Below are 27,659 nucleotides of genomic sequence, written 5' to 3'. Positions count from 1 at the left end.
TATAGCCAGACATCCTTGCACATTGACAAATTGTTTAAGCTGAAGTTTCAAGATTTAATATAGATGTAGCACAATTTTTGAGATATGGCTGATTAATTACAAAGAAAAGTGTTCAACAGGCACAGACTTGCTGTAAGGCAACCTACACAAGTAACTAACATAACTTGCACTTAGTAAATATATATGCCAAAGCCCAACATTGATTTCTTTATATAAATAAATACATATACACAAAGGAATAATACAGTTGAAGAGTAAAGTTACCAATACAGACAATATGCTATACACAGTTAAAGGTACTTCTGATATCCTGTAATCTTCAGTATATTTATATTTGTTCAACTCAGTAGATGCTTCTTTCCTAAGAACTGAACTTTTCTGTCAAAAGCTGTTGATCGAATTAGGGTATTAGGTTCATAAAATGGATTCATGGCAAACTAAAAGAAAAAAGTAGAGTATAAATATTTCTCAAACATTAAAAAAAATTAAAATAGTCAAACAGTTGCTATAGGAATTTTAAAAATTCATGTATAGTTAGAAATTTATGAGCTTAGTTGTCTGAGACTTGATTGTCCTTAGCTAATACAACATTTAGAGTCATAGAGATGTACAGATGTACAGCGACCCCTCGGTCCACCTTGTCCATGCTGACCAGATATCCCAACCCAATCTAGTCCCACCTGCCTGCCTGCACATGGCCCATATCCCTCCAAACCCTTCCTATTCATACACCCATCCAAATGCCTTTTAAATGTTGCAATTGTATTAGCTTCTACCACTTCCTCTGGCAACTCATTTCATACACGTACCACCCTCTGTGGAAAAAGTTACCTCTTAGGTTTCTCATATCTTTCCCCTCTCACCCTCAACCTTTGCCCTCTAGTTCTGGACTCCCCCACCCCAGGGAAAAGATTTTGTCTATTTATCCTATCCATGCCCCTCGATTTTAGAAACCTCTATAAGGTCACCCCTTAGCCTCCAGCGCTCCAAGAAAAACCCCCAACCTATTCAACCTCTCCCTATAGCTCAAATCCTGTAACCCTGGCAACATCCTTGGAAATCTTTTCTGAACACTTTCAAATTTCACAACATCTTTCCGATAGGAAGGAGACCAGAATTGCATGCAATATTCCAACAGTGGCTTAACCAATGTCCTGTACTCTATATACTCTGACCAATAAAGGAAAGCATACCAAATGCCGCCTTCACTATCCTATCCACCTGCGACTCCACTTTCAAGGAGCTATGAACCTGCACTCCAAGGTCTCTTTCGAGACTAAGGGATACCACCAATGCTTTTAGTCATGACATGACAGGAGATCCTCCCTGACCATTAGTCTAAAGCTAATTTTTATAAACAATGGAATAGAAAATATTAACTGGCAAGGTACATAAACAAGTTAAACAGTATGACATCCTAATTTTCTTTTGTCCCAGTGGGGAGAAAAACAATTCTACCTACCTTAATGTACAAATCATAGACATCGTTAAAAAAATTTTTTATTCCATCTTCTTGACGCACATCATGCAACATAATAAATCTCATATGTGAAATGGAATTAAGGAAACAGGATCAAATGCTTCAATTATGTATTTGCAGCATAAATTTATTTTCACATGCATAAAATGATTTAACTGCTTGTGCCTCCAAACCAGAGACAGTAACTGGTTATTACTTTCAGTAACAGAATTAGTAACTAGTTACAGGAGGCCTGGGATGAAGTCCCATGTAAAAGTATGTAATAACATTTCTGAACATGCTATTTACATGACTCAATTTCAATTCAGTACATGCAGCTGTTGCCAGGTTAGAGATATAGTCTTGAGCTGGCATGGAGGGCTCTTGAGATAGTGTTATGTTCATATTGCTGAATCAGCCAGTTCAAGTTCCACCTGCTCTCAAGGTATGTAATGGTATTATGAACAGGCTACAGCATACAGAGATGGGGGGAGCTTGAGAAGGTTCTCTGGGTGTTTGCTGGAAGGGTTTTTGTGGTGTAGTGTTAGTATCCCTGCCTCTGTGAGGAGGCCTGGGTTCAAGTCCCACTGACCCCAAAGATTTGTAACATGTCTGAACAGGTTGATTAAAAAGTATCTTTGTGTGAGTCTAACCCTTATTGATGTATGTTGCTCCTAAACATTATATTTGATCTATTATGAGGGGGCTCTTATGGCACCATGGTAGTGTCCCTAGCACTGAGTCAGGAAACCTGGGTTTAAGTCCCACTTGCTTCAGAGATGTGTATTAACAATGCTGAACAGGTTCAATAAATATCTTTCCCAAGCCTGGAGTCTTGGGTTGCAGACATTATATAGAGTGTCAGGAAGGGGAGAGTTAATTGGACTCTTTGATAAACTATGAAGTTCTACTTAACCTAACTGCCCCTTAGAACAGTGGACAGGAGAGGAGGGTGACTACCAGTCAGGCAGGTGTGTGGATCAGCATGCAATGATGGGGGATCCTTATCCCTTTGATGGACTGTCAGCTTTGTGGATGGGAATAGGATTACCATGCTGATGAGCAAACTGACCATAGTTCAGGATACCATTCAGTTGGGGGAGCAAAAAGGAGTTTGGTAATAAGGGAACATTAGACAGGATAATTGCAGTTCCTTGTGCTGAGAGCAGAAATTCAAGATTGCAATGCCTTATGGGGAAGCAGAGAGAGAATGGGAGGATTCAGTTGTCATAGTCCACATGGAAACCAATAACAGGCAGAAATAGACAATTAGGATTGCTGGGATTGATTTAGGATCCAAATTAAACATGCACGGCCACTTGGCATAGGGTCAAAAAATCAGAATTTAATATGTGGCACCAAGACTGGTATGGGAAGAAAGGGTTTCAATTCACTGTTGACAATCAACACTCTTTGGGAAACAGAGCTGTTTTGTTAAGATGGGCTCCTCTTAACCAAGAGTGGGATCAGGGTCCTACTGAACGGTATAATGTGGGCCAGGGATTTTACTTACATATTTGTAAAATTTTGAAGAATGAGATACCCAATCACTTTTCAACTTCTGACAATTTTCCTTTGTGTATTTAAGTCACCCATTGAGACAACATTGTGTCGATGTGTGAAATCATTGGGTCACATTTCAACTTTCAATCTTTAATATTGTACTTTTAATTATCAAATGCAAAAGATTCTTGGGGGGAGGAGGGAGAACCTCTTCAATATACTTGAATTTGAACTTCCTGATAGTGGGAGCATAACTCCATCTCTGGATCTGTATTTAAATTGAGGTTAGACAGATAGAATGAATATTTTCCTTTTCTAATTGGGGGTTTTGTGTCAAACTTGTTTCTGCAGGCCCCACCTATAAAATTACATCACAAAGATGCTAATTACCAGAGTTTTATTACTCTTAGACTGCCCATCTTAACAGAACAGCTCCCGGTTTCCCAAACAATGATGACTGTCAACAGTGAATTGAAACCCTTCTTCCATGCCAGTCTGGGTGCCACACATTAAATTTTGATTTTTTGATCCTATGGTAGTTTACATGTGGTTGTGCATTTAATTTGGATACTAAATCAATCCCTGACTGCCTATTAAAACAAAACAATTCCTTAGAACCATACTTTTCAAAATATTATTGAAATCACATTGTTATATCTATTTCACATAACACTCAAATGAATATCATGGGATGTGCTATAGATAACATTGAATATGGTAGGTTTACATCAAACATAAGTTGGAATTTTAGTTACTATCTACAAGTTCAGGAATGAGTATTCCTCAAGGGGGCAAGCAATGAAACTGTAGCTTATCTCTCATCTATAATTCTGTCTAAGCTTATACAATCCCAATTAATGCACATCTCTCCAACAGATCAGTTCACAAGTTACTATTTGCGCAGAAAGTAAAAAGCAATTTTTTTTTCTCTCCCCATGGGAGCAAAGAATTGGAGAAAGTTTACTCAAAGGATATGTCCAGCTGTAACAAATGCAGAGATAAACCATTCATTGAACTTGTCAACAGTTTTCAAATACATATTGTTGGATAACCACATGTTCTCATCTACTAAATCCAGAGCAGCATGAGCTATGAACTGGTTCAAGTGTCGGTGATCATCCTGTTTTGCAGAAGAAAATTGAATAAAATGTAAATACTTAAGAAGCTACTTCACCAATGCATTCACTTTGCTGTGTTTAGCATGGAATTGATATTTCCCAGCTTGAACCATTACAGCAAGTCACAATTCCAAGTGATCTATATGATAATGCTACTACTTTAACAAGGTTATGCTGTCCTTGGAGTTTTTTTTTCCAGAGAGGTCATAAAAGAAAAAATCCTTCAACTTAAATTTTTTGGAGTCTAAGGCCAGTTTGAATACAGCTAACAGACACTTCCTCAGCCAACAGGCTTTCAAATTTTTGAAAAGAAAAACATTTGTACAATGGAAGGAGAGCAGCCATTTTCCCAGATCACCTTTTCTCTCATTTGGTTTGGTTTTTAGCAGGAGTGTGGAAAAAGCAGCTGACCCCAAAGAAGGAGGTCTACACTGATCCTCGTCTCTCTCTGGCTTCTCTCCTGCAAGACCATATTTGATTTTACCTTTGTGTCAAGGGGTGTTTATGGGGATTGTTGCAAGTATTTGGAACAGCATCATTACGTTGGAATGAATTTTGGTTTTCAGAGAGGTTAAGTTACTCAGTATTCTGTTCTCTTTTGTTTGTGTTTCATTTGGTAATAGTGATAGAGATGTACAGCACAGAAACAGACCCTTCGATCCAACTCATCCATGCCAACCAGATATCCCAAACCAATCTAGTCCCGCCTGCCAGCACCTGGCCCACATCGCTCCAAACCCTTCCGATTCATATACCCATCCAAATACCTCTTAAATGTTGCAATTGTACCAGCCCCCACCACTTCCTCTGGGAACTAATTCCATATGCGTACCACCTCTGAGTGAAAAAGTTGCCCCTTAGGTCCAAATCTTGCCCCTCTCACCCTAAACCTAAGCCCTCTCGTTCTGGACACCCCACTCCAGGGAAAACAAGTTGCCTATTTATCCTATCCGGGTCCCCTCCCCCTCATGATTTTATAAACCTCTATAAGGTCACCCCTCCACCTCAGACGCTCCAGGGAAAACAGCCCCAGCCTATTGCCTATAGCTCAAATCCTCCAACACTGGCAACATCCTTGAAAGTTTTTTCTGAACCCTTTCAAGTTCCACAACATTCTTCTGATAGGAAGGAGACCAGAATTGCACGCAATATTCCAAAAGTGGCCTAACCAATGTCCTGTACAGCCGCATCATGACCTCCAAACTCCTGTACTCAATACTCTGACCAATAAAGGAAAGTATATCAAGTGCCTTCTTCACTATTCTATCTACCTGTGACTCCACTTTCAAGGAGCTTTGTACCAGCACTCCAAGGTCTCTTTGTTCAGCAACACTCCCTAGGACCTTACCATTAAGTGTATAAGTCTTGCTAAGATTTACTTTCCTAAAATGCAGCACCTCACATTTATCTAAATTAAACTCCATCTGCCACTTCTCAGTCCATTGGCCCATCTGATCAAGATCCGTTGTAATCGGAGGTAACCTTCTTCGCTGTCCACTACACTTCCAATTTTGGTGTCATCTGCAAACTTACTAACCATACCTCTTATGCTCACATCCAAATCAAAGTAGTGGACCCAGCACCGATCCTTGTGGCACTCCTCTGCTCACAGGCCTCCAGTCTGAAAAACAACCCTTCACCACCACCCTCTGTCTTCCACCTTTGAGCCAGTTCTGTATCCAAATAGTTAGTTCTCCTTGTATTCCATGAGATCTAACCTTGCTAACCAGTCTCCCATGGGGAACCTTGTCAAACACCTTACTGAAGTCCATATAGATCACATCCATCACTCTTTGTTACTTCTTCAAAAACTCAATCAAGTTCGAGACATGATTTCCCATGCATAAAACCATATTGACAATCCTTAATCTGTCCTTGCCTTTCCAAATACATGTACATTCTGTCCCTCAGGATTCCTTTCAACTTGCCCACCACTGACGCAAGACTCACTGGTCTATAGTTCCCTGGCTTGTCCTTACCACCCTTCTTAAACAGTGGCACCACGTTAGTCAACCTCCAGTCTTCCTGCACCTCACTGACTATCGACGATATAAATATCTCAGTAAAGGGCCCAGCAATCAGTTCCTTAGCTTCCCACAGAGTTCTCGGGTACACCTGATCAGGTCCTGGGGATTTATTCACTTCTGTGTTTCAAGACATCCAGCACTTCTTCCGCTGTAATACAGACATTTTTCAAGATATCATTTATTTCCCTACATTCTGTATCTTACATGTCCTTTTCCACATTAAATACTGATGCAAAATACTCATTTAGTATCTCCCCCATCTCCAGCGACTCCACACAAAGGCCGCCTTGCTGATCTTTGAGTGGCCCTTCTTCGCTGTTCACTACACCTCCAATTTTGGTGTCATCTGCAAACTTACTAACTATACCTCTTATGCTCACATTTGTCCTTAATGTATTTGTAAAAACCCTTTGGATTCTCCTTAACCCTATATGCCAAAGCTATCTCATGGCCCCTTTTTGCCCTCCTGATTTCCCCAAGTATACTCCTACTGTCTTTATACTCTAAGGATTCATTCGATTAATCTTGTGTATACCTGACATATGCTTCCTTCTTTTTCTTAAAAAACCCTCAAATTCTTTAGTCATCCAGTATTCCCTATACCTTCCAGCCTTTCCTTTCACTCTAACAGGAACACACCATCTCTGGACTCATTATCTCATTTCTGAAGGCTCCCCATTGAAAGTTCTTGCCCAATACTGTCAAAATTAGCCTTCCACCAATTTAGAATTTCAACTTTTAGATCTGGTCTATCCTTTTCCATCCCTATTTTAAAACTAATAGAATTATGGTCACTGGCTCCAAAGTGCTCCCCTACTGACATCTCAGTCACCTGCCCTGCCTTTCTTCCCCAACAATAGGTCAAGTTTTGCACCTTCTCTAGTATGTACACCCACATATTGAATCAGAAAATTTTCTTGTACACACTTAAATTCCTCTCCATCTAAACCTTTAACACTATGGCAGTCCCAGTCTATGTTTGACAAGTTAAAATCCCCTACCATACCCTATTATTCTGACAGATAGCTGAGATCTCCTTACAAGTTTGTTTCTCAATTTTCCTGACTATTAGGGGGTCTATAATACAATCCCAATAAGGTGATCATCCCTTTCGTATTTCTCAGTTCAACACAAATAACTTGCCTGATGTATTTCAGGGAATATCCTTCCTCAGTGCAGCTGTAATGCTATCCCTTATCAAAAACTGCACTACCCCTCCTCTCTTGCCTTTCATGTAGCATTTGTATCCTGGAACATTAAGCTGCCAGTCCTGTCCATCCCTGAGCCATATTTCTGTAATTGCTATGATATCCCAGTCCCATGTTCCTAACCATGCCCTGAGTTCATCTGCCTTCCCTGTTAGGCCCCTTACATCAAAATAAATGCAGTCTAATTAATCAGTCCCACCTTGTTCTCTGCTTTGTCCCTGCCTGACCTGACTGTTTGACTCGCTTCTTTTTATCAACTGTACCAGTCTCAAATTGATCTCTTTCCTCACTATCTCCCTGGATTCCATCCACCCTCACCTTAATAGTTTAAATGCTCCTGAGCAGCTCTAGCCAATCTCCCTGCCAGTATATTAGTTCCCTTCCAATTCAGTTGCAATCCGTCTTTGTTATACATGTCATTTCTACCCCGGAAGAAATTCCAATAATCCAAAAATGTGAATCCTTCTCCCATACACCTCAGCCATGCATTCATTTGCTCTATCCTCCTATTCCTAACCTCACTAGCTCGCAGCACCGGGAGTAATCCAGATATTACTACTCTTGAGGATCTCCTTTTTAAACTTCTGCCTAACACTCTATATTCTCCCTTCAAATCTCATCCCTTTCCCTTCCAAGGTAATTGGAACCAATGTATACAATGACCTCATGCTGGTCCCTCTCCCTCTTGAAAACATTCTGCACACAGTCTCCGAGACATCCTTGATCCTGGCACCAGGGAGGCCACACGTCATTTTGATTTTTCGCTGCTGGCCACAGAAATGCCTGTCTGTGCCTCGGACTGGAGTCCCCTAATACAATTGAAATCTTGTAAATAAACTCCTTTGTTTGAAACTAAGTGGTTTGACCAGCAGCATCTCTCCTGGAATATCCACATTACACTTACTTAAAACAATTAAAGTTAGAATCTAGACTAGTTTCTTGAAATGTTTTGAGGGGGTCTGGCCTGGTCCATTACACCTGGCAAATCAAAAGATCGCATACAGAGGGGAGAAAGAAAGCTGGCAAGTCCAAAGTAATTATCAGAAGGCTAGAAGATGAAGTGGTGACGGGAAAAATTTACAAAGGACAGGCGTAATGACTGAACAACAAAATCTGAGAAGTGGAATGGGCATTAATAGTTGCCTGATGACACAAACAGATGTTTAGGTGCTTGTGCTGGAGAGGTTCACTTGTATTCAAGCACGGTAGAGAGGAATTTGAGGACAAGGATCTTTAAGTTGCCTTTCGGAGACACTGGAAGCTAATCTAGTGGCAAGGACAGGAAAATAGATGCGAATATCTTCGAGGGAGAAGACATAGAATTCAGAATTTCCAATAAGTTGGTTCCAGAGGTAATGAAAGCAATTTAGTAAGCAAACTGGCAGAAAAGTATGGACATAAATTTAACATTTGTAAACACAACCAAGATATAAATGTGATTCAGAGTCAAACAGGATATCACAAATGCATGTTTTCAGATGTACCACAGCAGTATTGATCATCACTCAAAACAGTGTTGATATACGATGAATATAAAGATCACATTAGAATCCTTTCCTCTGTTTTCTTTCCTTTAGGTCTTTTCCTTTTCAAAAATTATTCCCTTAAAAGCTCTCTTTCTCTCTCCTTCCAACCCTGTGGTTGCTTATAAGAATGTGTCTATCCTTGTTGTCAACACTTTATACGTAGTCATGAATACTACACTTTTGGGGGGAGCACCCCAAACAAAATCACCACGGCAATTTGAAAAGTTAGCCACAAGTTTGCACATTTTGATTAAATTACATCCTCACTGCGGCACAATATAAAAAGCTGATGCAGACCTACATGATTTATTTTTAAAATAGGGTCTTTTGTGCATCAGAACCTCCAGTTGCTAGTAGCTCTCAACCTAGGTAACTGAAGTGTGATGTTGCCACGTTGGTAAAGAGTCAAGCCTACTCTTTTTGACCATGCCTTTCCTTCTATCCCACAGGCACACATTTCTCAGAATGGTACAACAAAAATGGTAGAAATATAAATCAACTGTAGTGTCACCTGAAGTGCAAGTTTGTATTAATTAGAAAATTTAAAGATTATGAAGATGCAAGCAAGACATGTTTATATAACACCTTTAACAAAACGTAATTAAGATGCTTCACAGGAATGTGATCAAACAAAATTTGATGAAGCCACAAAAAGATCTTCAGGCAGCTGATCAAAAGCTTCAGAGGTTTCAAGAAATATTTTAAACATGAGCAAAGTTTAATTGAGAGGTGTAGCGAGATAATTTCAGAGTTTATAGCCTTCACTGCTAAAGTCACACCATCAATGCTGGAGAAATCAAAATTGGGAATATCCAACACGACTAGAACCACAAGAGGATTTGCCAGAGTAAAGGAAATTAGATAAATAGGGAGGGGAATGGTTAGGGAAGGATTTGAAAACAAAGACAGAAATATTTTTTAAATCCTCGTGTCAGGTCAGTCAGGAAGCACAGGGATAATGAATTGGTGAATTATGATATATGCAGAATTTTGGATGAGTGTGGTAAATGGTAAACTAAGGAGGAGATCATTAGAATAATAAGACTTAGGCCAATAAAAGCATGGATGAGGGTTTCTGCAGCAGTTGAGTGGAAGCAGAGGTAAAGTGGAGTGTTTACAATTGGCATAAATGGACTGTCTTAAGTTCTGGTGTAGATATGTGCCTGGAAGCTTAGCCCAGGGTAAAATATGCAACCATAGAGTCTGCTTCAGCCTCAGACAGAAGCTTGGAATACAGTTTGAAACAATGGTAAAAGGACAATTAGTGGTGGGACCTGAAGACAATATTTTTGATCCTGAATTTTATTTGGAGAAATTTCTTCTCACCCATTACTGTATATTGGAAAATGGAAGCATCAAGAGAGAGATAGTATTGACTGTTGTCAGTGTACATGTGCATCCTGAAGGCCTACATCACATGTCAACATGCAGAGGAGGAAAACAAAGAAACCAAGGTTAGATTCTCCATGGTCATCATTAGTAATGGTATGAGAAGAGAGAAAACAGCCATTTCAGGTGATTCTCTGGGACTGTAAATTACAAAGTAAAGGAGAAGGTAAGTGATATAGAGATTTAAAGTAAAATACAAGAATTTCAAAATATGGCCACATATAGATCTGAAGAAGAGGCATTTAGACTCAATGTCAGCTGGCCTTCTCTCCATGGATGCTGCCTGACTCTGTGATCTCCAGCATTTTTTGTTTTTAGTTCAGATTCCATCATCTGTCATAATTTGTTGCCGCCACATCCAAATCCTTGGTCTTTTTTTGGGGGTGGGGGGGTAGGAAGAAGGGACATTAGAGGCCAGGGTGATACTGGGAGGCACTGGTCAACCACACCATCTTCCTCCATGTTAAAAGATGCAGATAACAGTATTTTCTGAGTAATAGTGAATTGAAGTTTTACAAACTCACTTTGGGCTCCATTTTGCCTGCTGGAAGAAACTCCATTTCAAAAACAGGGTTGTCATGGTGTCCAACTATAACAAAATAAAAACTACCAGACATGTCTCTGATTTAACCTGTAACAAAAACATTCATATTAAAATTAATGAACAGCATATTCCCTAATTCACAAGAACTTTATCTCCCCTCAGCGAGTTTAAGTACCTGCATTCAAGTATTTCTACTCAAAACTAATTTGAGGGTTTACATTTTACTTTCAAGAAAAGGTATTTACCAGTACTCAAATTCATTTTTTATAACCTTTTATTAGGTTCCCCTCCACTATATGCATGATTATTCCCAGTTCAAAATGAGCCATATATTTCCAGAGGCTCTGTCAACATTGCTCTAATTAGTGCTAACCACTAGTTTTAAATAGAATATCAGTGATATACATGCAATGTATAGTACTGTACTGAAATAACAGTCAAGGAAGATCCAAAGTGTTCGTTTTTTGGACAGTGAGCAACTAGCTGACCTCAACAAAACAACTGGCCCCAGTTGTCCAGATTAAGGGGAATCACTGACTAGATTTTTAAATGCAGAATAGCCAATCAAGCAAAATGCAAACAAATGTACGACAGGAACCAATCTATTAACCAGTAATTGAGTTGGATTCTGAAAAGGAAGCAAATTCAGGATAACACTCGACAAGCTGCAACACATGCAACATTTAGATTTACAATATGCATTCAACAAAGTTTCCAGTAAACAAGACTATTAGTTTAACATAAATTTAAGTAGATTTGGAACATTAAAAAAAAACTGGGCTGAACACTATGTATTTACTGAAGAGATTACATTTGGATGGCGGGAACTGGAAAGATTGAAGTGCTTAATGCTAGCATTAGTTGCGGTTTCAATTTGTGTTACTGATCAATTCAAACAGTACAAAACGTGTTCAAGTTATGCAAACTAGAAGGGGCCAGGATATGAAAAGACGCCAATAAAATTACTTATTTTATCCAATTTATATAATCTGTCAGAAGTCAACTATGTCTCAAATGATTTATGTATGTGGAAAAAAATGACGAACACAAGTTGCCTTAATGGTCAAGGTGTCCAAGCAGTGAAGGGCAGCCGTCAATAAAGCCAATGGAATGTTGCATAACCTGGTTAAAACATAAGTAAAAAGAAATGATGAACAAATAGAAGAGATCTGGTCAAATTGTCTCTTGAAAAATGCTTAGGTTTTGTGGCTGACACTAGAAAGGCTTCAAGTCAGAAAATATATTAAGTGTCAAGAGTCTCATTGTTGAGAGAAAAAAAACCAAGGTACTTTAGTGTTAAGAAGATCATCTGACTATGATCTTGAAAGAATGCAAAATTGTTAAGGGCATGTAAAAAGAATGGTGGAAGCATAATACCTTATAAGCTTATGGTAGTGAAATGAAAGAACTGTAAAATCTGCCTGGATTGGTTAAACTGCTATTCTCAACATTAACCATTCTGTAATGAATGTTGTCTTTTACGAATAAATATTAGGAAAGGGGTGTAACATGGTTGGAATAGTAGACAAACTAGTAAAGTTGGAAACAAAAACACTGAAAATAAAGACTGCTACATAAAAAAGCATGATGCTTGTGTGTCTGGAATTTTATATGTTTAGTTTCAGACTTACAATTGTATTAAAAGTTACAGAGTCAGACAGCATAGAAAAGTTCTTCATCCCATTGAGTCTGCATCAATCTACCTACACTAATCCCACTTTCCAGCACTTGGCCCATAGCCTCGAACGTTATGGCATTTCAAGTACCCATGTATGTACTTTTTAAAATTGAGAGGTTTCCCACTTCTACTGCCTTCCAAAAAGTGCATTCTGAACTCTGGATTACTTTTTAGCAACATACCCACTATATTGCTCACGATGTAGCATAATATTCTTCTATTGTTTCTCAGCTGAAACAAATTACCTTTCCAGTGCATTCTCATTTTAGCTCTGTAATATTATTTTTACTCAAAACTGCTACCACTATTGTTTTCTTTTCTATCTTCCTGACTCAGGAATTTTTATTATCATGCTATCATATTCCCTCATAGCTACATTCACCTGCAGGTCACCTACCTTATTAACCACACCATGTGTTGACATGTATGCACTTCAAAACTTAATTTCATTAAGCTATGAAATCTATTTTATATCCTCGGTTGTGCATGACTTTCTTGTGCACCAATAGCTATTTTTAAAAGGGCTTTAAAATGTTCAAGTGAGCCTCCTGTTAAAGAAAACTTAAAATTAAAGGTGTAACAATAAGGGCCAACCAAATTAGATTAAAAGAGAATTGACAAGCAAATTTGATACCTTGCAATTTCTTCGAAATATCAATTCAAGGATTTTGATGCAGCAACAGTGAAGAAGGAACAGCAAAATAGTTCCAAGTCAGAATGGTGTTTGACTTGAAGGGGAACCTGCAAGTAATTGTTCCCACACATCTGCTCCTTCATCATTCCATGGGATAGCATTCACAGGATTGGAAAGTGCTGTTGAAGGAATCTTGGGTGAGATGGTACAATGCACCTTGTAGATGGTACATATGGCTGCTATCATGCATTGGTGGTGAAGGAAATGAATGTTCCCAGATGGGATGCCATTCATGCAAGCTGATTTATTCTGGACATTCTAACACTCAAGTGCTGATGGAGCTATATGCATCCAGGCAGATGGAGACTATTCCATTCCAGTCTTGTGTTCAATTACTCACTGCAGATTTCCTAGTCCCTGACCAACTCTTGTAGCCACAGTATATAAATGGCTTGTTTGGTTGTGTTTTCAGACACCATTTTGATTAAATTTACAATCGGTACAGCAAGGTTCACTGAAGACCATCAGGAGATCATCTCAGTGCACAGTATGTTAGGCAAATATGCATAGAATTTTAAATAACTAGTGACATTATTGAAAGATGAGGTCTTGAGACAGAATAGGACAGATATCCAGAGGATACTAAGCAGAATCAGGTAAAGGGAAATTATGTCAGACTAATTTAGATCTTTTACAGAGTGGATAAAGGGGAAACCAGTTGATGTGTTGGATTTGGACTTCCAGAAGGTGCTCAAAAGGTACCTTACAAAGGTTAAGTCATAAGAGCCTACTATGTTGGAGGCAGTATAGAAAATTAACTCATGGGCAGCAAACAGCAAGGACAAGGGTTTTTATTTCAGGTTGGCAATCTGTGACCACTGGGGTTCCACAGGGATCAGTGCTGGAACCACAACTATTTACAGTATATATTAATGACTTAGCGAGTTTTGAGAAGATTTGTAGCTCAGGTTGAGGTTCTGGACGTAGGTTTGCTCGCTGAGATTAGATTACTTACAGTGTGGAAACAGACCCTTCGGCCCAACAAGTCCACACCAACCCACCGAAGCGCACCCACCCAGACCCATTCCCCTACACCTAACACTACAGGCAATTTAGCATGGCCAATTCACCTAACCTGCACATTTTTGGACTGTGGGAGGAAATCAGAGCACCCGGAGGAAACCCACGCAGACACGGGGAGAATGTGCAAACTCCACACAGTCGGTCGCCTGAGTTGGGAATTGAACCTGGGTCTCTGGCACTATGAGGCAGCAGTGCTAACCACTGTGCCACCGTGCCGCCCTGATAATTCCAGCATCATCAGCAATGCTTCGCCCGGAGGCCCACTGAAGATGTTACCGAGTAGGATGACGAAACGTCTGGAATCAAGTCTTCCAGCTCAGCGAGCAAACCTACATCCATATTAATGACTTGGAGGAAGGAAATGAATGCACTGTAGCCAAATTTGCAGACGTACAAAAATAGATGAAAAGGCACTTTGAGAGAGAGAGAGGTATAAATAGTTTTACAGAGATAGTGAAGTTTAAGTGAGTGGGTAAAAAGTTGGTAAATAGAGTATAATGTTAGAAATTATGAAGTTCTCATTTTGGAAGGGAAAACAATTTATTTAAAATGGAGAAAAACAGCAGAAAACAACACAGAAACTTGGAGGTACTTGTGCATGAAATACAGAAACTAGCACACAGGTGCAGCAAATAATCAGACGGCTAACAGAATGTTGGCCCTTATTTCAAGGAAGTTGGAGTATTAGAGTAGGGAAATCATACTACAACTGTATAAAGTGTTATTGAGACCACAACTGGAGTATTTAAGCAGTTTTGGTTTCCTTCTTTAAGAAAATATATCATTTCTTTCGAGGCAGTTTAGAGAAGGTTCATTTGATGACACCCCCCCCCCCCCCACCCCCCCAGTATGAAGGGACTGTTTCGTGAGCAAAGGCAGGGGGTTTGGGACTGTACTCATCGGAATTTAAGAGAGGTGATCTCAAATGAAACATTCAGGATTCTTGAGGGGCTTGACAGGCTAAATGCTGAGAGGATGTGTCCCTCATGAGGGCGTAGGACCAGAGGCCCTATACTCAGAATAAAGGGCGACAATTTAGAACTGTGATGAAGAATTTCTTCTGAGGTTTGAGTATTTTCAAAATTTCTTACTAGTGTGTGTGTTGTGGGAGCAGAATCCTTTTAAGGCTGAGTTAGATGGATTTTTGATCAGTACAGGAATCAAGGTTTATAGGGAAAAGCTCGAAAGTGTACATGAGGAGTGTCTGATCAGCCACAATCTCATGTGCATGCTTTGCTATTCAAAGGACCAAATTGTCAACTCCACACTATTTCATAGTCTCATAGGATGTTAACACCTTGGGGAGACAAAAGTAATGGGAAATGATTTAAAGGCAATACAACTGACTTTTACACCAGAAGTTTGGGCAATATTTTCAGAAAAGTGTTGCGAATGTGTTGAACTTTCTTGTCTTCAAGTTAGCAGCGGCTCGGCCTTGACACTCATTCAAAGCTGAGCTAGGTCGATTTGTGAAGGACAACACAGTGGGGAGTGGTGTGGACAGGAAGTGAAGATAAGACCAGATCCAAGATCTTATTGATAGGAGCAGCAGGTCTGAAGTGTTTCCTACCAGGTGACACAACCGCTGGTGAACGAGAAAGGACATCAAGTTGCACCGTCGGACAGAAGATGCTGCGCTGTGGTGTTGATGAGAATGAAGAAAACGCTCGACCCCCAAACTTGACTCAGCCAAAAATTAGTCCCCTGGGCTAGATAGGATTTATCCTAGGATTCTCTGACAAGCAAGGGAGGAGATTGCTGTGCCTTTGGCTTTGATCTTTATGTCATCATTGTCTACAGAATAGTATTAGAAAACTGGAGGATAGCAAATGTTGTCCCCTTGTTCAAGAAGGGGAGTAGAGACAACCCTGAAAATTACACATCTGTGAGCCTTACTTTGTTTGTGGGTAAAGTGTTGGAAAGGGTTGTAAGAGATAGGACTTATCATCTAGAGAGAAATAAGTTGATTAGTGATCGTTGACACTGTTTTGTGAAGGGTACTTTGTGCCTCACAAAACTTACTGAGTTCTGAGAACGTGAGCAAACAGGTGGATGAGGGTAAAGCGGTTGATGTGGTATCTTTGGATTTCAGTTAGGCGTTTGATAAGGTCCCCCATGGTAGGCTATTGCACAAAATACAGAGGCATGGGATTGAGGGTGATTTAGCGGTTTGGATCAGAAATTGGCTAGTTCAAAGAAGGCAGAGGGTGGTGGTTGATGGAAATATTCATCCTGGAATTCACTTAGTAGAAGGGTCTTAGCATGGATCTGTATGGGTCCGCTGTTGTTTGTCATTTTTATAAGTGACCTGAATAGGGGCATAGAAGGATGGGTTAGTAAATTTGCAGTTGACATTAAGGTCAGTAGAGTCGTAGATAGTGACAAAGGGTATTGTAGGTTACAGAGAGACATGGATAGGCTGCAGAGCTGGGCTTAGAGGGGGCAAATGGAGTTTAATGCAGAAAAATGTGAGGAAGGAGTAACAGGAATGCAGAGTACTGGGCTAATGGTAAGATTCTTGGTGATGTAGACGAGCAGAGAGATCTCAGTGTCCAGGTACATAGATTCTTGAAAGTTGCCACTTTCAAGTGTTGTTAAGAAGGCATATGGTGTGTTAGCTTTTACTGGTAGAGGGATTGAGTTTCAGACCCAAGAGGTTATGTTGTACAAAACTCTGGTGCAGCCATACTTGGAGTATTGCGTACAGTGCTGGTCACCACATTATAGGAAGGATGCAGAAGCTTTGGAAAGGGTTCAGAGGAGATTTATTAGGATGTTGCCTGGTATGGAAGGAAGATTTTATGGAGGAAAAGCAGAGGGACTGAAGCTGTTTTCATTAGAGAGAAGGTGACTTAATGGAGACATACCAGAGGGTTAGAGAGGTTGGACAGCGAGAGCCTTTTTCCTCAGATGGTGATGGCTATCACAAGGGGACATTTGAGGGGCGATAGATATAGGTCAGATGTCAGAGGTAGTTTCTTTACTCAGAGAGTAGCAGGGACATGGAACACCCTGCCTGCAACAGTAGTAGACTCATCAACTTTAAGGACATTTAAATGATCATTGGATAGAGATATGGACGAGAACGGAATAGTGTAGGTTAGATAGACTTCAGATTGGTTCAACAGGTCGGCACAACATCAAGGGCCGAAGGCCCTGTACTAAGCAGTAATGTCCAATGGCATATAAAATGTCTGGGAAGGGAAGGAAAGACACCGGAAGGCGAATGGCGAACACTTCTGATTAAAAGATCAACATCGTTCCGTTAATATGGTTAAGGCAACAGCCAACCCACCACTAACAACGCAACAACTCTCTCAGCAGATCCCCCGAAATCGCCGACCTCTTGCACTCACCGCGTCTCCTCAGCCCGGCCCCTGGCGACAGCTCACCTGAAACCAACGGAAAAGGCGATTGGAAGATGACGTCCGACACGTCAACCAATCGCCAGGCGGTATTAGCCGATGGGCGTCATCCCCGCCTGTTAGCCAATCAGCCCGCCGCTCTCTGAAGCGGTGGCGGGGCGGGGCGGAGGGAAGAGAAGGGGCGGGTGGGTAACGGCCACTGGAGAGTCACGTGACCGGTCATCGCCGTCGGACAGTTGCTGCAGTAACAGTAACGGCAAGCGGCTGTTACAGGGCGCGAGCAGTACGCCGGTTTCTGGAGCTCAGGTGGGTGTCCAATCCCCAGGAGTTGGAAGAAAGGCCAGGCTGAACCGAACCTGATGGATGGGGGTGTCTGCTTTTGCATTCCGGTTGTCTCCAAAATCGTTAGGAGGAGGAGGGAGGCCTCTGGTTATTCGGTATCACAGACACACACCCACCTACCCGTTTCCCGTTTGATCAACTCCTGAAGAAGGGCTTATGCCCGAAATGTCGATTCTCCTGTTCCCTGGATGCTGCCTGACCTGCTGCGCTTTTCCAGCAACACATTTTCAGCTCTGATCTCCACCATCTGCAGCCCTCACTTTATCTCAACTGTAGTTAACCCAGAGTGCGTTGCTGGAAAAGCACAGCAGGTCAGGTAGCAGCCGAGGGGCAGGAGAATCGACGTTTCGGGCCGGAGGCTGGTGAAGGGCTTATGCCTGAACCGTCGATTCTCCTGCTCTTCGGATGCTGCCTGACCTGCTGTGCTTTCCCAGCACCACACTCTCGACTCTGATTTCCAGCATCTACAGACTTCACTGTCTCCCGGTAGTTAAACCAGACCGCCGAGAGAAGAACTTTTGTAACAATAGGGAGGGTAATTTCCTGTAGGTAAAGGTTATATTTTTATCCAGTGAAGGGGCCGTGGCCATTTCTTAAAGTGGGATTGGTCTTGGAAACGAAACCCAGCACAGCCTCTGATAGCCACAGTGGCCTCCTGTGAATGAATGGTGGATGTTTTGTTATTTAGGAGTTGTTAATAGCGAGGACCTGGATCTTGATTTGGGTGACATGATGTAAATTTATTTGAAGGTACATGTTGAGTGAGATATCGAAACAGGAGCATTAATTAGAGTAAAGCTGTAAATCTGGGTTAGAGAGAAAATTGACAGGGCTGCGATGTAATATATAAGAGTGTAACAGCAAAGAATCTGGCATAGATTTATTAAAGATGTTTCAATATCTAGTCATGATTTGGAGATGCTAGTGTTGGACTGGGGTGGACAACGTTTTTAAAAAATCACAACACCAGGTTATAGTCCAACAGGTTTGTTTGGAAACACTAACTTTTGAGGTGCTGCCTCTTCATCAGGTGGTTGTAGAAGATGACCATACACAGAATTTATAGTGAAATACTTTCCGGTACAGTAAGGTACTTGCATAACTTATTTTTATTCTATTAACGTCAGAGGACAAGTCCCTGCATAATGCAGTATCTTTTCATGCAAATAAGATTGTACTTTTTTATTGTCCCTATTAAAATGAACAACATCATTCTCTCAGATTTTTTCCCCTCACTTACCTAACCTACCTTTATCTTGTTTGCAGACTCTTGACAGAAAATCAACTTAAAGATTTCTTCATTTTTTTTAAAAAAAACTTAAGCAAATTTGGCTGCAATACACACAGTCATCCAAGTCATTAATATAGTTTGTAAATAGTTGAGGCTGCAGCATTGATCCTATAGCACTCCATTAGTTATGACTTGCTATCTTGACTAAGATTATTTATCCCAATTCTATTTGTTTATTGGTTAGCAGTCATAGAACAAAGAACCATACAGCACAGGAACAAGCCCTTCAGCCCTCCAAGCCTCCTCCAACACACTTTGTCCTTTCACACTAAAACTGCCTTCAGTTACAGGATCCATATCCCTCTATTCCCTTCCTATTCATGCATTCATCCAGGTGCTTTTTGAATGCTGCTATTGTGTCTGCTTCCACCTCAATGCATTCCAGGCACTCTCCACTCAGAAACTTGCCTCGCACATCTCTTTTTAAACCACCCCACACACCTTGAAGCAGTGTCCCCGAGTAAGTGACCCCTCTGCCTTGGGAAAAAGCCCCATACTTTCCACTCTATCCATGCCATTCACAATCCTGCAAACTTTTATCAGGTTGCCTGTAAATCACCTGAGTGCCAGTGGAAACAAAGCCAGTCTATCTAATCTTTCTTAGCTAACATTCCCCCATACCAGGCAATGTTCTGTTAAACCTTTTCTGTAACCTCTCCAAAGCATCCATATCCTTCTGGTAGTATGGTAGTGTGGCCTAACTAAAGTTCTATAAAGCTGCAGCATAGCTTACCAATCCTTATACTTAATGCCCTTTCCAATGAAGGCAAACATGCCATAGGCCTTTTTTACTACTTTATCTGCTTGCACTGTCACCTTCAGTGATCTGTGAACCTACACACCCAGATCCCTCTGCATATCGATGCTGTTAAGGATTCTGCCATTCACTCTATCATTTCCACCTGTTCTTGACCTTCCGAAATGCATCACCTCATGTTTAGATTAAACTTCATCTACCATTTTTCTGCCTATGCATCCAACTGATCTATATCCTGCTGTATCCGGTGACAGTCCTCTTCACCATGCACAACTCCACCAAGCTTTGCATCATCTACAAGCTTACTAATTAGACTGGCCATGTTTTCCTCCAAATCATTTATGTACACCACAAACAGCAGGAGTCACAGCACTGATCCCTGTAGAACACCACTAGTCACAACACTCCATTCCAAAAAACATCCTTTCACGGCTATCCTCTGTCTCCTATGACTAAGCCAGTACTGTATCCATCTTGCCAGTTCAGCCCCGATAACATGTGACTTCACCTTTTGTACCAGTCTGTCTTGAGGGACCTTATCAAAGGCTTTACTTGTGTACAACGTCAACTGCTTTTCCCTCAATCATCTTCGTCGTTACCTCAAAAAGATTTGATCAAGTTATTGAAGCATGATATCCCCCACACAAAACCATATGTTCTCAAATCCCTTTTGTAAATCCAAACACACCATCTACCAATTCCTGTTTATTTGCTCGTTACATCTGCAACAGTCTTTAAAAGATTTGCCATACATGATTTCCTTTTCACAAAACCACATTGACTCTGCATGATTGTATTATGATTTTCTCAAAAAGCAGCTACTACATCCATAATAATGGATTCTAGCACTTACCCAATGACAGATATTAGCCTTGTTAGGTTTTTTTTCCCCAAGGTTGCACACACCAACTTTTGCAAACAGTTAGTGTATTAAAAGCTATACAAGCTAGGCATGCAAAGTCAAGTTAAAGAGGTCCTGAACAAGGAAACACATCCCCTTTATACAGTTCAGTTGGTAATGCTTACAAATACTCTGGCCACTCCCTCACAGTCACATGCCACTCAAGACAACCCCCAGCTACTCTCTCTCAGTCACGTGTTGCCCCAGATACAATGGTAGGATGAGATCATCCTCTGAGATAATGTAAATGCCCTAATCCTAGGCAATCATTGTGCAAATGATTTCCTGACTCAGCGAATCCCCAAGTCAATGTAGGTGTGAAATTTCCTAGCTTCAGAGCATGGCTATGAAAGCATTTCTGAATGGAAGAGATTGAATGATAGTTTAATTTGATAATAATAGGGGGAGTAGTAGCAAATGACTTTCTAAATGGGGTGGGAGTCATCTGCATTCCTTGCTCCCACCCACTTCCACAATGTTCAGTCAGTTAACCTTTTAATATTAAATTAATGTCCAGAGAGGTAGGCTGTAATGTTGAAAGATTAAATGGAACTAACTGGTCTTTAGTTTGCTCATTTCTGTCTTCCTCCCTTCCTGAATTGAGTTTTTACATTTGTTGTTTTCCAATATTTCCAATTTTCTAGAACCTAGCGAATTTTGGAAGTTTACAATCACCACCCCCACCTCAATTATTTCATCTAAGACCTTAGAATACAGGCCACGCTGTCTACCTGCAACTCCACTTTTAAGGAACTATGAAACTACACACCAAGGTCTTTTTGTTCAGCTACACTCCCCAGGACCATACCATTAAGTGGATAAGTCCTGCCCGATTTGCCTTTCCAAAATGCAGCACCTCACATTTATCTAAATTAAACTCTATATGTCAATCCTCAGTGCATTGACCCATCTGATCAAGATCCTGTTGTACTCCAAGGTAACCTTCTCTGCTGTGCACAACAATTCCAATTTTGGTGTCATCTGCAAAACTTACTAATCATACCTCGTATGTTTACTTCCAAAGCACTATTATAAATGACAAAAAGCAGTGGACCCAGCACCAAGCCTTGTGGCACATCACAGCTCATAGGCCTCCAGGCCTTCTATCTTCGAGCCAATTCTGATTCTATTCCGTGTGACCTAACCTTGCTAACCATTCTACCATGACTTTAATAAATATTTTTTCCTCTGTCTTCAGAGCAGAAAATATAAAACTATCTGAAAATAAAGCTATTTAAGTTCACTTTTTCTATGTATGTAGAAGTCTTTGTTGTTTGCATTTATATTTCATGTTAATTTTCTTTTGTGCTACAATCCTTCCTTGTTATTTTCCAGCTCCCTTGCAGCACTGTCAGCCTTTTCTTTCAATTTGAAACATTTCTTAACTTTCTTAGATAGCCATGGACTGTGCATCATTATGATAGAGTTGCTCTTTCTTAATGGTATATAGCTTGAGAGCAATGAAATGCTTCCTTAAATGTTTGGTATTGCTTCTGTATGGCATTACCTTTTTAATCTATTTTCCGATTGTATTTTATCCAAGTCTGTCTTTTATACCCTTATAATTGCCTTTATGCTTGAGATTCAGACACGTTATTTATCCTTAGAATGAATATGCTCTTCCAACATGTTATAATCATGCTTACCTGTGAGGTTATTAAATAGTTCTATCTTATTACTCGTTACTGATTCTAAAGTATTCCATTTTCTGTTTGGTTCCAAAACATATTGTTCAAAGAAACTGTCAATACAGCACAGGAACAGGCCCTTTGGCCCACCAAGCCTGCGCTGATTCCAGTCCTTATTTAGACCTGCTACTTATTGTCTATTCTATCCCTCTCTTTGCCTGTTGTTCATGTGTCTATCAATATGCATCTTAAATGTTGCTAACGTGCCTGCTTCCACTACATCTGACAGTACATTCCAGCCAGCCAACACCCTCTGTGAAAAAGTTGCCCTGCATTTCTCACCTTGAGCCTGTGCCCTCTTGTAGTTGACCTTTCTACCCTGGGAAAAACCCTCTGACTATTCACCCTATCTATGCCTCTCATAATTTTGAAAATCTCTATCCGGTTGCCTGTTAGCCCCATTTTTTCAGTGAAAACAATCCAACCTCTTCTCAGACTCTCCAGACCAGGGAACATCCTGGTAAACTGTCTTTGCATCCTCTCCAAAGCATCCATGTCCTTCTCATAGTGTGTCAACCAGAACTATATGCAATATTTCAAATGTCGCCTTTGTCCCGGAAACACTCTACAAAATCATTCATCCATGCAACCTTGCCATGTCAAATCTTTTTCTCATTATTGTACTAACCTAATTCTTTATGAACCAGTACTACTGCTCCCCCATTCTTTCTTTCTTTCCTTATCTTGGAAATTGTCATCTCTGTAATGGCTATCATAACATACTTATTTCTAATTATACTATCACTTCATTCATCTGGTCATGATACTGAACACTTTCAGATAAAATGCCTTTCATTCTGCCTTAGTATGTTTCCTACTCTGACCTTATTTGCTTGTGCACTCTTTATTCTCACCTTTCTGAGCTTTCCTGTGAAACTGAATACTATTATCCAAATTACGATTATTTTGTCCTTTCTCTTCAATTTCCAAATCTCCCCTCACTTAAATCCTCCTCAACCCTACATGAATTAAGTTAAAAGCACTCAGTTAAGTCTTATTTATATGTTTTGCCAAGATGTTGGTTTCATCTTGGTCCAAGGGTTAAGATCCTCTCAATATACAGTTCCCTTTTCCCCCAGTACTGGTGTCTGTCCCCCACAAACTGAAGACCTTTTCTCCCAGTCTTTATGCCACTTATTCAACTCTTCGGCTTCATTCTTTCCAGTGCTAAGATTCATATTCACCCATAGTTTGATATTAATAGGAGTCTAATATGATTTGTGGGATCAATGTAAAGGAAGTTTTGTACGATTTATAATCAGTTGATAAGAAAAATATCAATTGTATTATTTCATCAAATTGTCAAGAAATAGTTTCAAATGGTGTATTCTAATGGTGTAAATTCATTTGTAAGTTTAACATCTTTGTAATATAATTTTATACCTACAAAAATTAATCATATTACTCAAACATCAAGAATATTCTTACTTTAATTACTTGCAGCACATAAATGGAATCTAAAATGGCCACTGGGAGTCATGATGCTATTTCTTCAGAAGAACTTCGGAGAAGACTTTATCAAACATTCAAAAGTCGGGGTGTCTTAGATTCTTTAAAGGTATTTCTTTATCTTAAACAAGAGTATGTTGCAGCACATTCTGTACTAATCATACGTTGTGTCTTTATGAGCTAAACTCACTAAAATGGCCCTATATTTTAAACATATTTTAAACATATTTTAGCTATTTCTAGCACCAACTATGTCATACATTAATGCTTCAATATTTAGCTGTTCCATGTAAAGTAAGACACTTATTAATAAGGGTTTCTTTTGGTGAGGTAGTAGTTTTCTTACCTCTGAGCCAGGAAGCCTGAGTTAAAGTCCCAATTGCTCCAGAGGTGTGTCATAACAACTCTGTACAGGTTAGATAGAGAGAGAGAAAGCATTTGGTACAGCAAGTTTTGTTTCACCTGGCACCTCATGAACTCTTGATAAACTGACAAAAATTAGGTATTTAAATTTACAATATTTTACAATATTGTGTCCAATTATTATAGTTTTTTAAATTTATTTACCTCAATGTAAATATGCTTGTTCAATCGAATGGCAACACAAAATATCAACAGTGGATTCAATTTCGAATCAATTTCTCCTCAAATGCTGCAATCTACCGATGTCCTAGTAGTTCAGGGTGCGAATGAGAAGGCTGTCTGCTGGTAAGTTTTATTTAAGGCAAAATTGCATTATTATTTAAGTGATTTATGCTATAATTAAATTATAACAGTGATGTATATCCCCCTGCATTATGTTTCTATTATTTAATGCGTATTTTTAATTGATTATGTGGGTCTTTTGATTATCCAGAAAAATTGATCAACCGGAACACTCCTGGTTCCACAGGTGCCAATTCATAAAAGATTTACTGTACTTACAAATGAGCAGAATAATGTTTTATATTTCTATAGTTGTGCGTTCCTATACACATCATCTAGTAAATATCTACTAAGTTGACTTGCAGCTTTAAGTTGATGGTAATTGGCAGTCACACAGAAAATTCCTCATTTATTTGCCATTTCCTTAATTTCATATTTACACAAGTTTAAAGATCCTGCTTACTTGACTTCTAGAAAGCATCAAATGCTGTTTCAAAACCCATAATTATTCTGATGTCTTTGAACAGTGAAGTCAATTAATAATTGTACAGCTTACATAATATACATTAATTTTGGGTGCACGCTTGTGTCACATCTCAGAGTTAGTGCACTGGAAATGAAACTTTGCCATTCCTGGACGCATCTCAAAAATTAAAGACTTTATCCAAGATTGCAAAAGTTCCCAATTTCCCCATTTGTCTATTTGGACATAGGGTGAACAGGAAAAGGGACCACGTTTCTGCACTTAATAAGGATCATTATTTATTACAAATGAACTGATTGTGTCTGAAGGTAAATAACTATGAACTGATGATATATAACTCTACTCGTTGAAAGTCCAACCCCCTTAATAAAACCGCTCCTAAAACAGATGCGGTCAGACATTAAAAAATTCAGCATTATGGTGGAGGGAAACCTGGGAAAGCAGCTCAGTGGATCAGTCCACAGAGTTGTCTGAGGTGATCCTCTTTGCTTGCATACTTCTTCAGTCTCACTGCCCAGATATTTTTCACTTTCTTCAATGAGGTACAAAGGGACTGGTTCACAAATTAAGTCTTCGACTTATTGGTTAAAAGCAACAGCTTGCTGTAAATGATGGGGTAAATAAACTGGCTTGCTGCAGGTCTTTTTTACTGCAGAGAGACACACGACCTCCCCTTCTGAAGATTCAAAAGCTTCTGTTAATATTGTTCATGTTTGTAAGCTACTCAGTTACAAATGAGCCAATCACATAGTTGTTGTCAGGATGATCACAACTCCACTAACCAATCAGCTACTTCTGTTTAAAGAATCTAATTTTACACACCTCCCCCTGGTGCCAGCTCATCTGTAGCAAACCTCTCCCAAGTGTTTGAATAAGGCAGCAGACTAAACACCACACACAATGAGTTTCTGTAGTTTACTTTTAAAAAGTGCAACAATCTCTTCTAGAATACTTGATTTTAAAATAGTTCTTGCCTCATTGCAAGAGCAGTCAATAGTAGAAAATACAGAAATGTAAAACGATACGTATTACTTTACTGTGTAGTTATCAGATTCCAATAAATACTAATTGGCACGTCATCCAATCAAAAATAACAACAATTCCAGCTGATTTTAAGTGAACATTTTAGGCACCTTAATAGATTAAGTTGCTAACTTGTGTACTACCTTGCCTCACATATAAACTTTCTATTGGCTAGTCTCAGCTTCGAAATCAGCTTGTCCATGAATTAACGCATCCTGGTTTAAATGGACTGTTACCTGTGAATGGTCATCGTCATCAGAATCCTTCCACAGATGAAAGTTCTCTGTTGGTTATGGCTGCAAATAGCATTGTAGCAGACCATTTGCGAAAGATTGGATATGAGTACTCACTGTCTGTCTTCTATCCAGAATGTGGCTTAGAAAAAGAAAAGGTAAGCTAAATCTGTACTTTCTCTTAAAAATGTTATTTAACTGCTGCAATGGCCCGGAATTGTTGGAGCAAATCAACACACTGACTATTGTATAGTTGGATGTCAAGGATAAACCAATGAACCATGTCAAATGCTTTTCATAGGAAGAATTAGTCACTTTATTTATAGATGCTTTCCCATGAATTTAAGTCTGACTTTCAGCACTTCCTTTCATGGTATGACTGATCCAGTTCTTTCAATATAAAAAAAGTGTCTTTTTTTTTCTAATGATTTCCATCAATTAAATAACAATCTAATAATAATCACATATTTGTTAGCATGTGTAAAAGTAACTGGTCTCACAATTTTCTTCTTTGCACTGGTGAACCCAGTTGCTCCTTCTAAGGCAGTTCAGCAGCCTTTGGATACAAATGTACTGCGTATTCTACCCAGGCAATGATGTTGACACAATATTTAAATATGTGGAGATTCACATTCAAATTAAGTTCTGCCTTGTGTGCGGCATACAATCATACACATTTTCAGCATGTGCTGATGGCAGTCATGTTTGGGAGTTCTAATCCCAATCTGTCATGGAGGAATGATCAGGCCAATTGTTGTGCAATTTCTGTTTTTCTGACAGAAATACAGATCCAGATTTTTCATGAAGATTGTCACTCTGCTTATTCATTTCTGTACCTTGGCACTGCTGCACTTTTCTGGCTGAGTCTTCTAAGCTTGGCTTCTCTAGAAATGTGAAGTGTGCATTCACAAATGCTTCTTCAGAGCATCAGAGGAAACCAAGTTATGGCCCTGTTTATGGCTCTAGCTCCATAAGGCAAATCTAAATGTCTATAGTGCATGGGTAAGTCAGTGAATGAGTAATAGATGGGTGAGGTAAGTCTGCATAGGTAATTGAGTAAATGGATAGGGTAGCAGATGAGTGATGTGAATCGATAGTAGTCTGGTCATTGAAGGGAATGCAGTGGTTTGGGGGATAGCAAGGGAATGAGAGTTGTGTATTAGCTGAATAGTTATATGATAACTAAGCATGGAAATAAAACTTGTTGGAAGAAGGTTTTATTAAGTTTTGGCTCTACCATACGTCTGCACCTAATGTAAACAGTAAACTAATAATCATCAGTTTCCAAAGCTAAAGTGTTCCATCTTAGTGT

The 27,659-nt window shown here is 39.7% G+C and overlaps 2 protein-coding genes across 9 annotated transcripts in view; one reads left to right on the top strand and one right to left on the bottom strand.

Moving 5' to 3' along the window:
- Positions 1 to 33: 33 nt before the first annotated feature.
- On the bottom strand, positions 34 to 20,907 carry trappc2 (trafficking protein particle complex subunit 2). 7 transcript variants are annotated; one of them, XM_043700581.1, is made up of 6 exons: positions 17,526 to 17,563; positions 11,821 to 11,896; positions 10,755 to 10,861; positions 3,938 to 4,082; positions 1,463 to 1,548; positions 34 to 437 (listed from the first exon to the last, which is right to left on the bottom strand). In XM_043700581.1, exons 3-6 carry the CDS (start codon positions 10,845 to 10,847, stop codon positions 339 to 341), a joined length of 423 nt encoding a protein of 140 aa, XP_043556516.1. In that variant the 5' UTR covers positions 10,848 to 10,861; positions 11,821 to 11,896; positions 17,526 to 17,563; the 3' UTR covers positions 34 to 338. The 7 variants fall into 7 exon arrangements, with proteins under 7 accessions (XP_043556516.1, XP_043556519.1, XP_043556517.1 ...); XM_043700584.1 differs by having other exon boundaries at positions 11,830 to 11,896; positions 17,465 to 17,532; XM_043700582.1 differs by having other exon boundaries at positions 17,465 to 17,531.
- ofd1 (OFD1 centriole and centriolar satellite protein) overlaps positions 17,745 to 27,659 on the top strand; it is a 96,357-nt gene continuing 86,442 nt past the window's right edge. For both annotated transcript variants that reach the window (XM_043700577.1, XM_043700576.1), the window contains exons 1-3: positions 17,745 to 17,840; positions 23,957 to 24,071; positions 26,290 to 26,505. In XM_043700577.1, the coding sequence (XP_043556512.1) occupies positions 23,964 to 24,071; positions 26,290 to 26,505 (324 nt within the window). In that variant the 5' untranslated portion in view covers positions 17,745 to 17,840; positions 23,957 to 23,963. The remainder of the gene's footprint in view (positions 17,841 to 23,956; positions 24,072 to 26,289; positions 26,506 to 27,659) is intronic.

This window comes from Chiloscyllium plagiosum, chromosome 12 (genome assembly GCF_004010195.1).
Source record: "Chiloscyllium plagiosum isolate BGI_BamShark_2017 chromosome 12, ASM401019v2, whole genome shotgun sequence".
NCBI classification, from domain to species: Eukaryota; Metazoa; Chordata; class Chondrichthyes; order Orectolobiformes; family Hemiscylliidae; genus Chiloscyllium; species Chiloscyllium plagiosum.
Note: the sequence above shows the minus strand (reverse complement) of the source record. Positions and strands in the feature narration are given on the sequence as shown.

What these genes read in the sequence shown, in the direction of transcription:
- trappc2 (XM_043700586.1), bottom strand. Translation starts at nt 10,847, where the DNA reads ATGTCTGGTAGTTTTTATTTTGTTATAGTTGGACACCATGACAACCCT. An exon ending in TGCATTTGTTACAGCTGGAC is followed by an intron (nt 1,549 to 3,937) that starts ATATCCTTTGAG and finishes ATTCCATTTCAC; the next exon opens with ATATGAGATTTATTATGTTG. An exon ending in TCTATGATTTGTACATTAAG is followed by an intron (nt 438 to 1,462) that starts GTAGGTAGAATT and finishes TTTTTCTTTTAG; the next exon opens with TTTGCCATGAATCCATTTTA.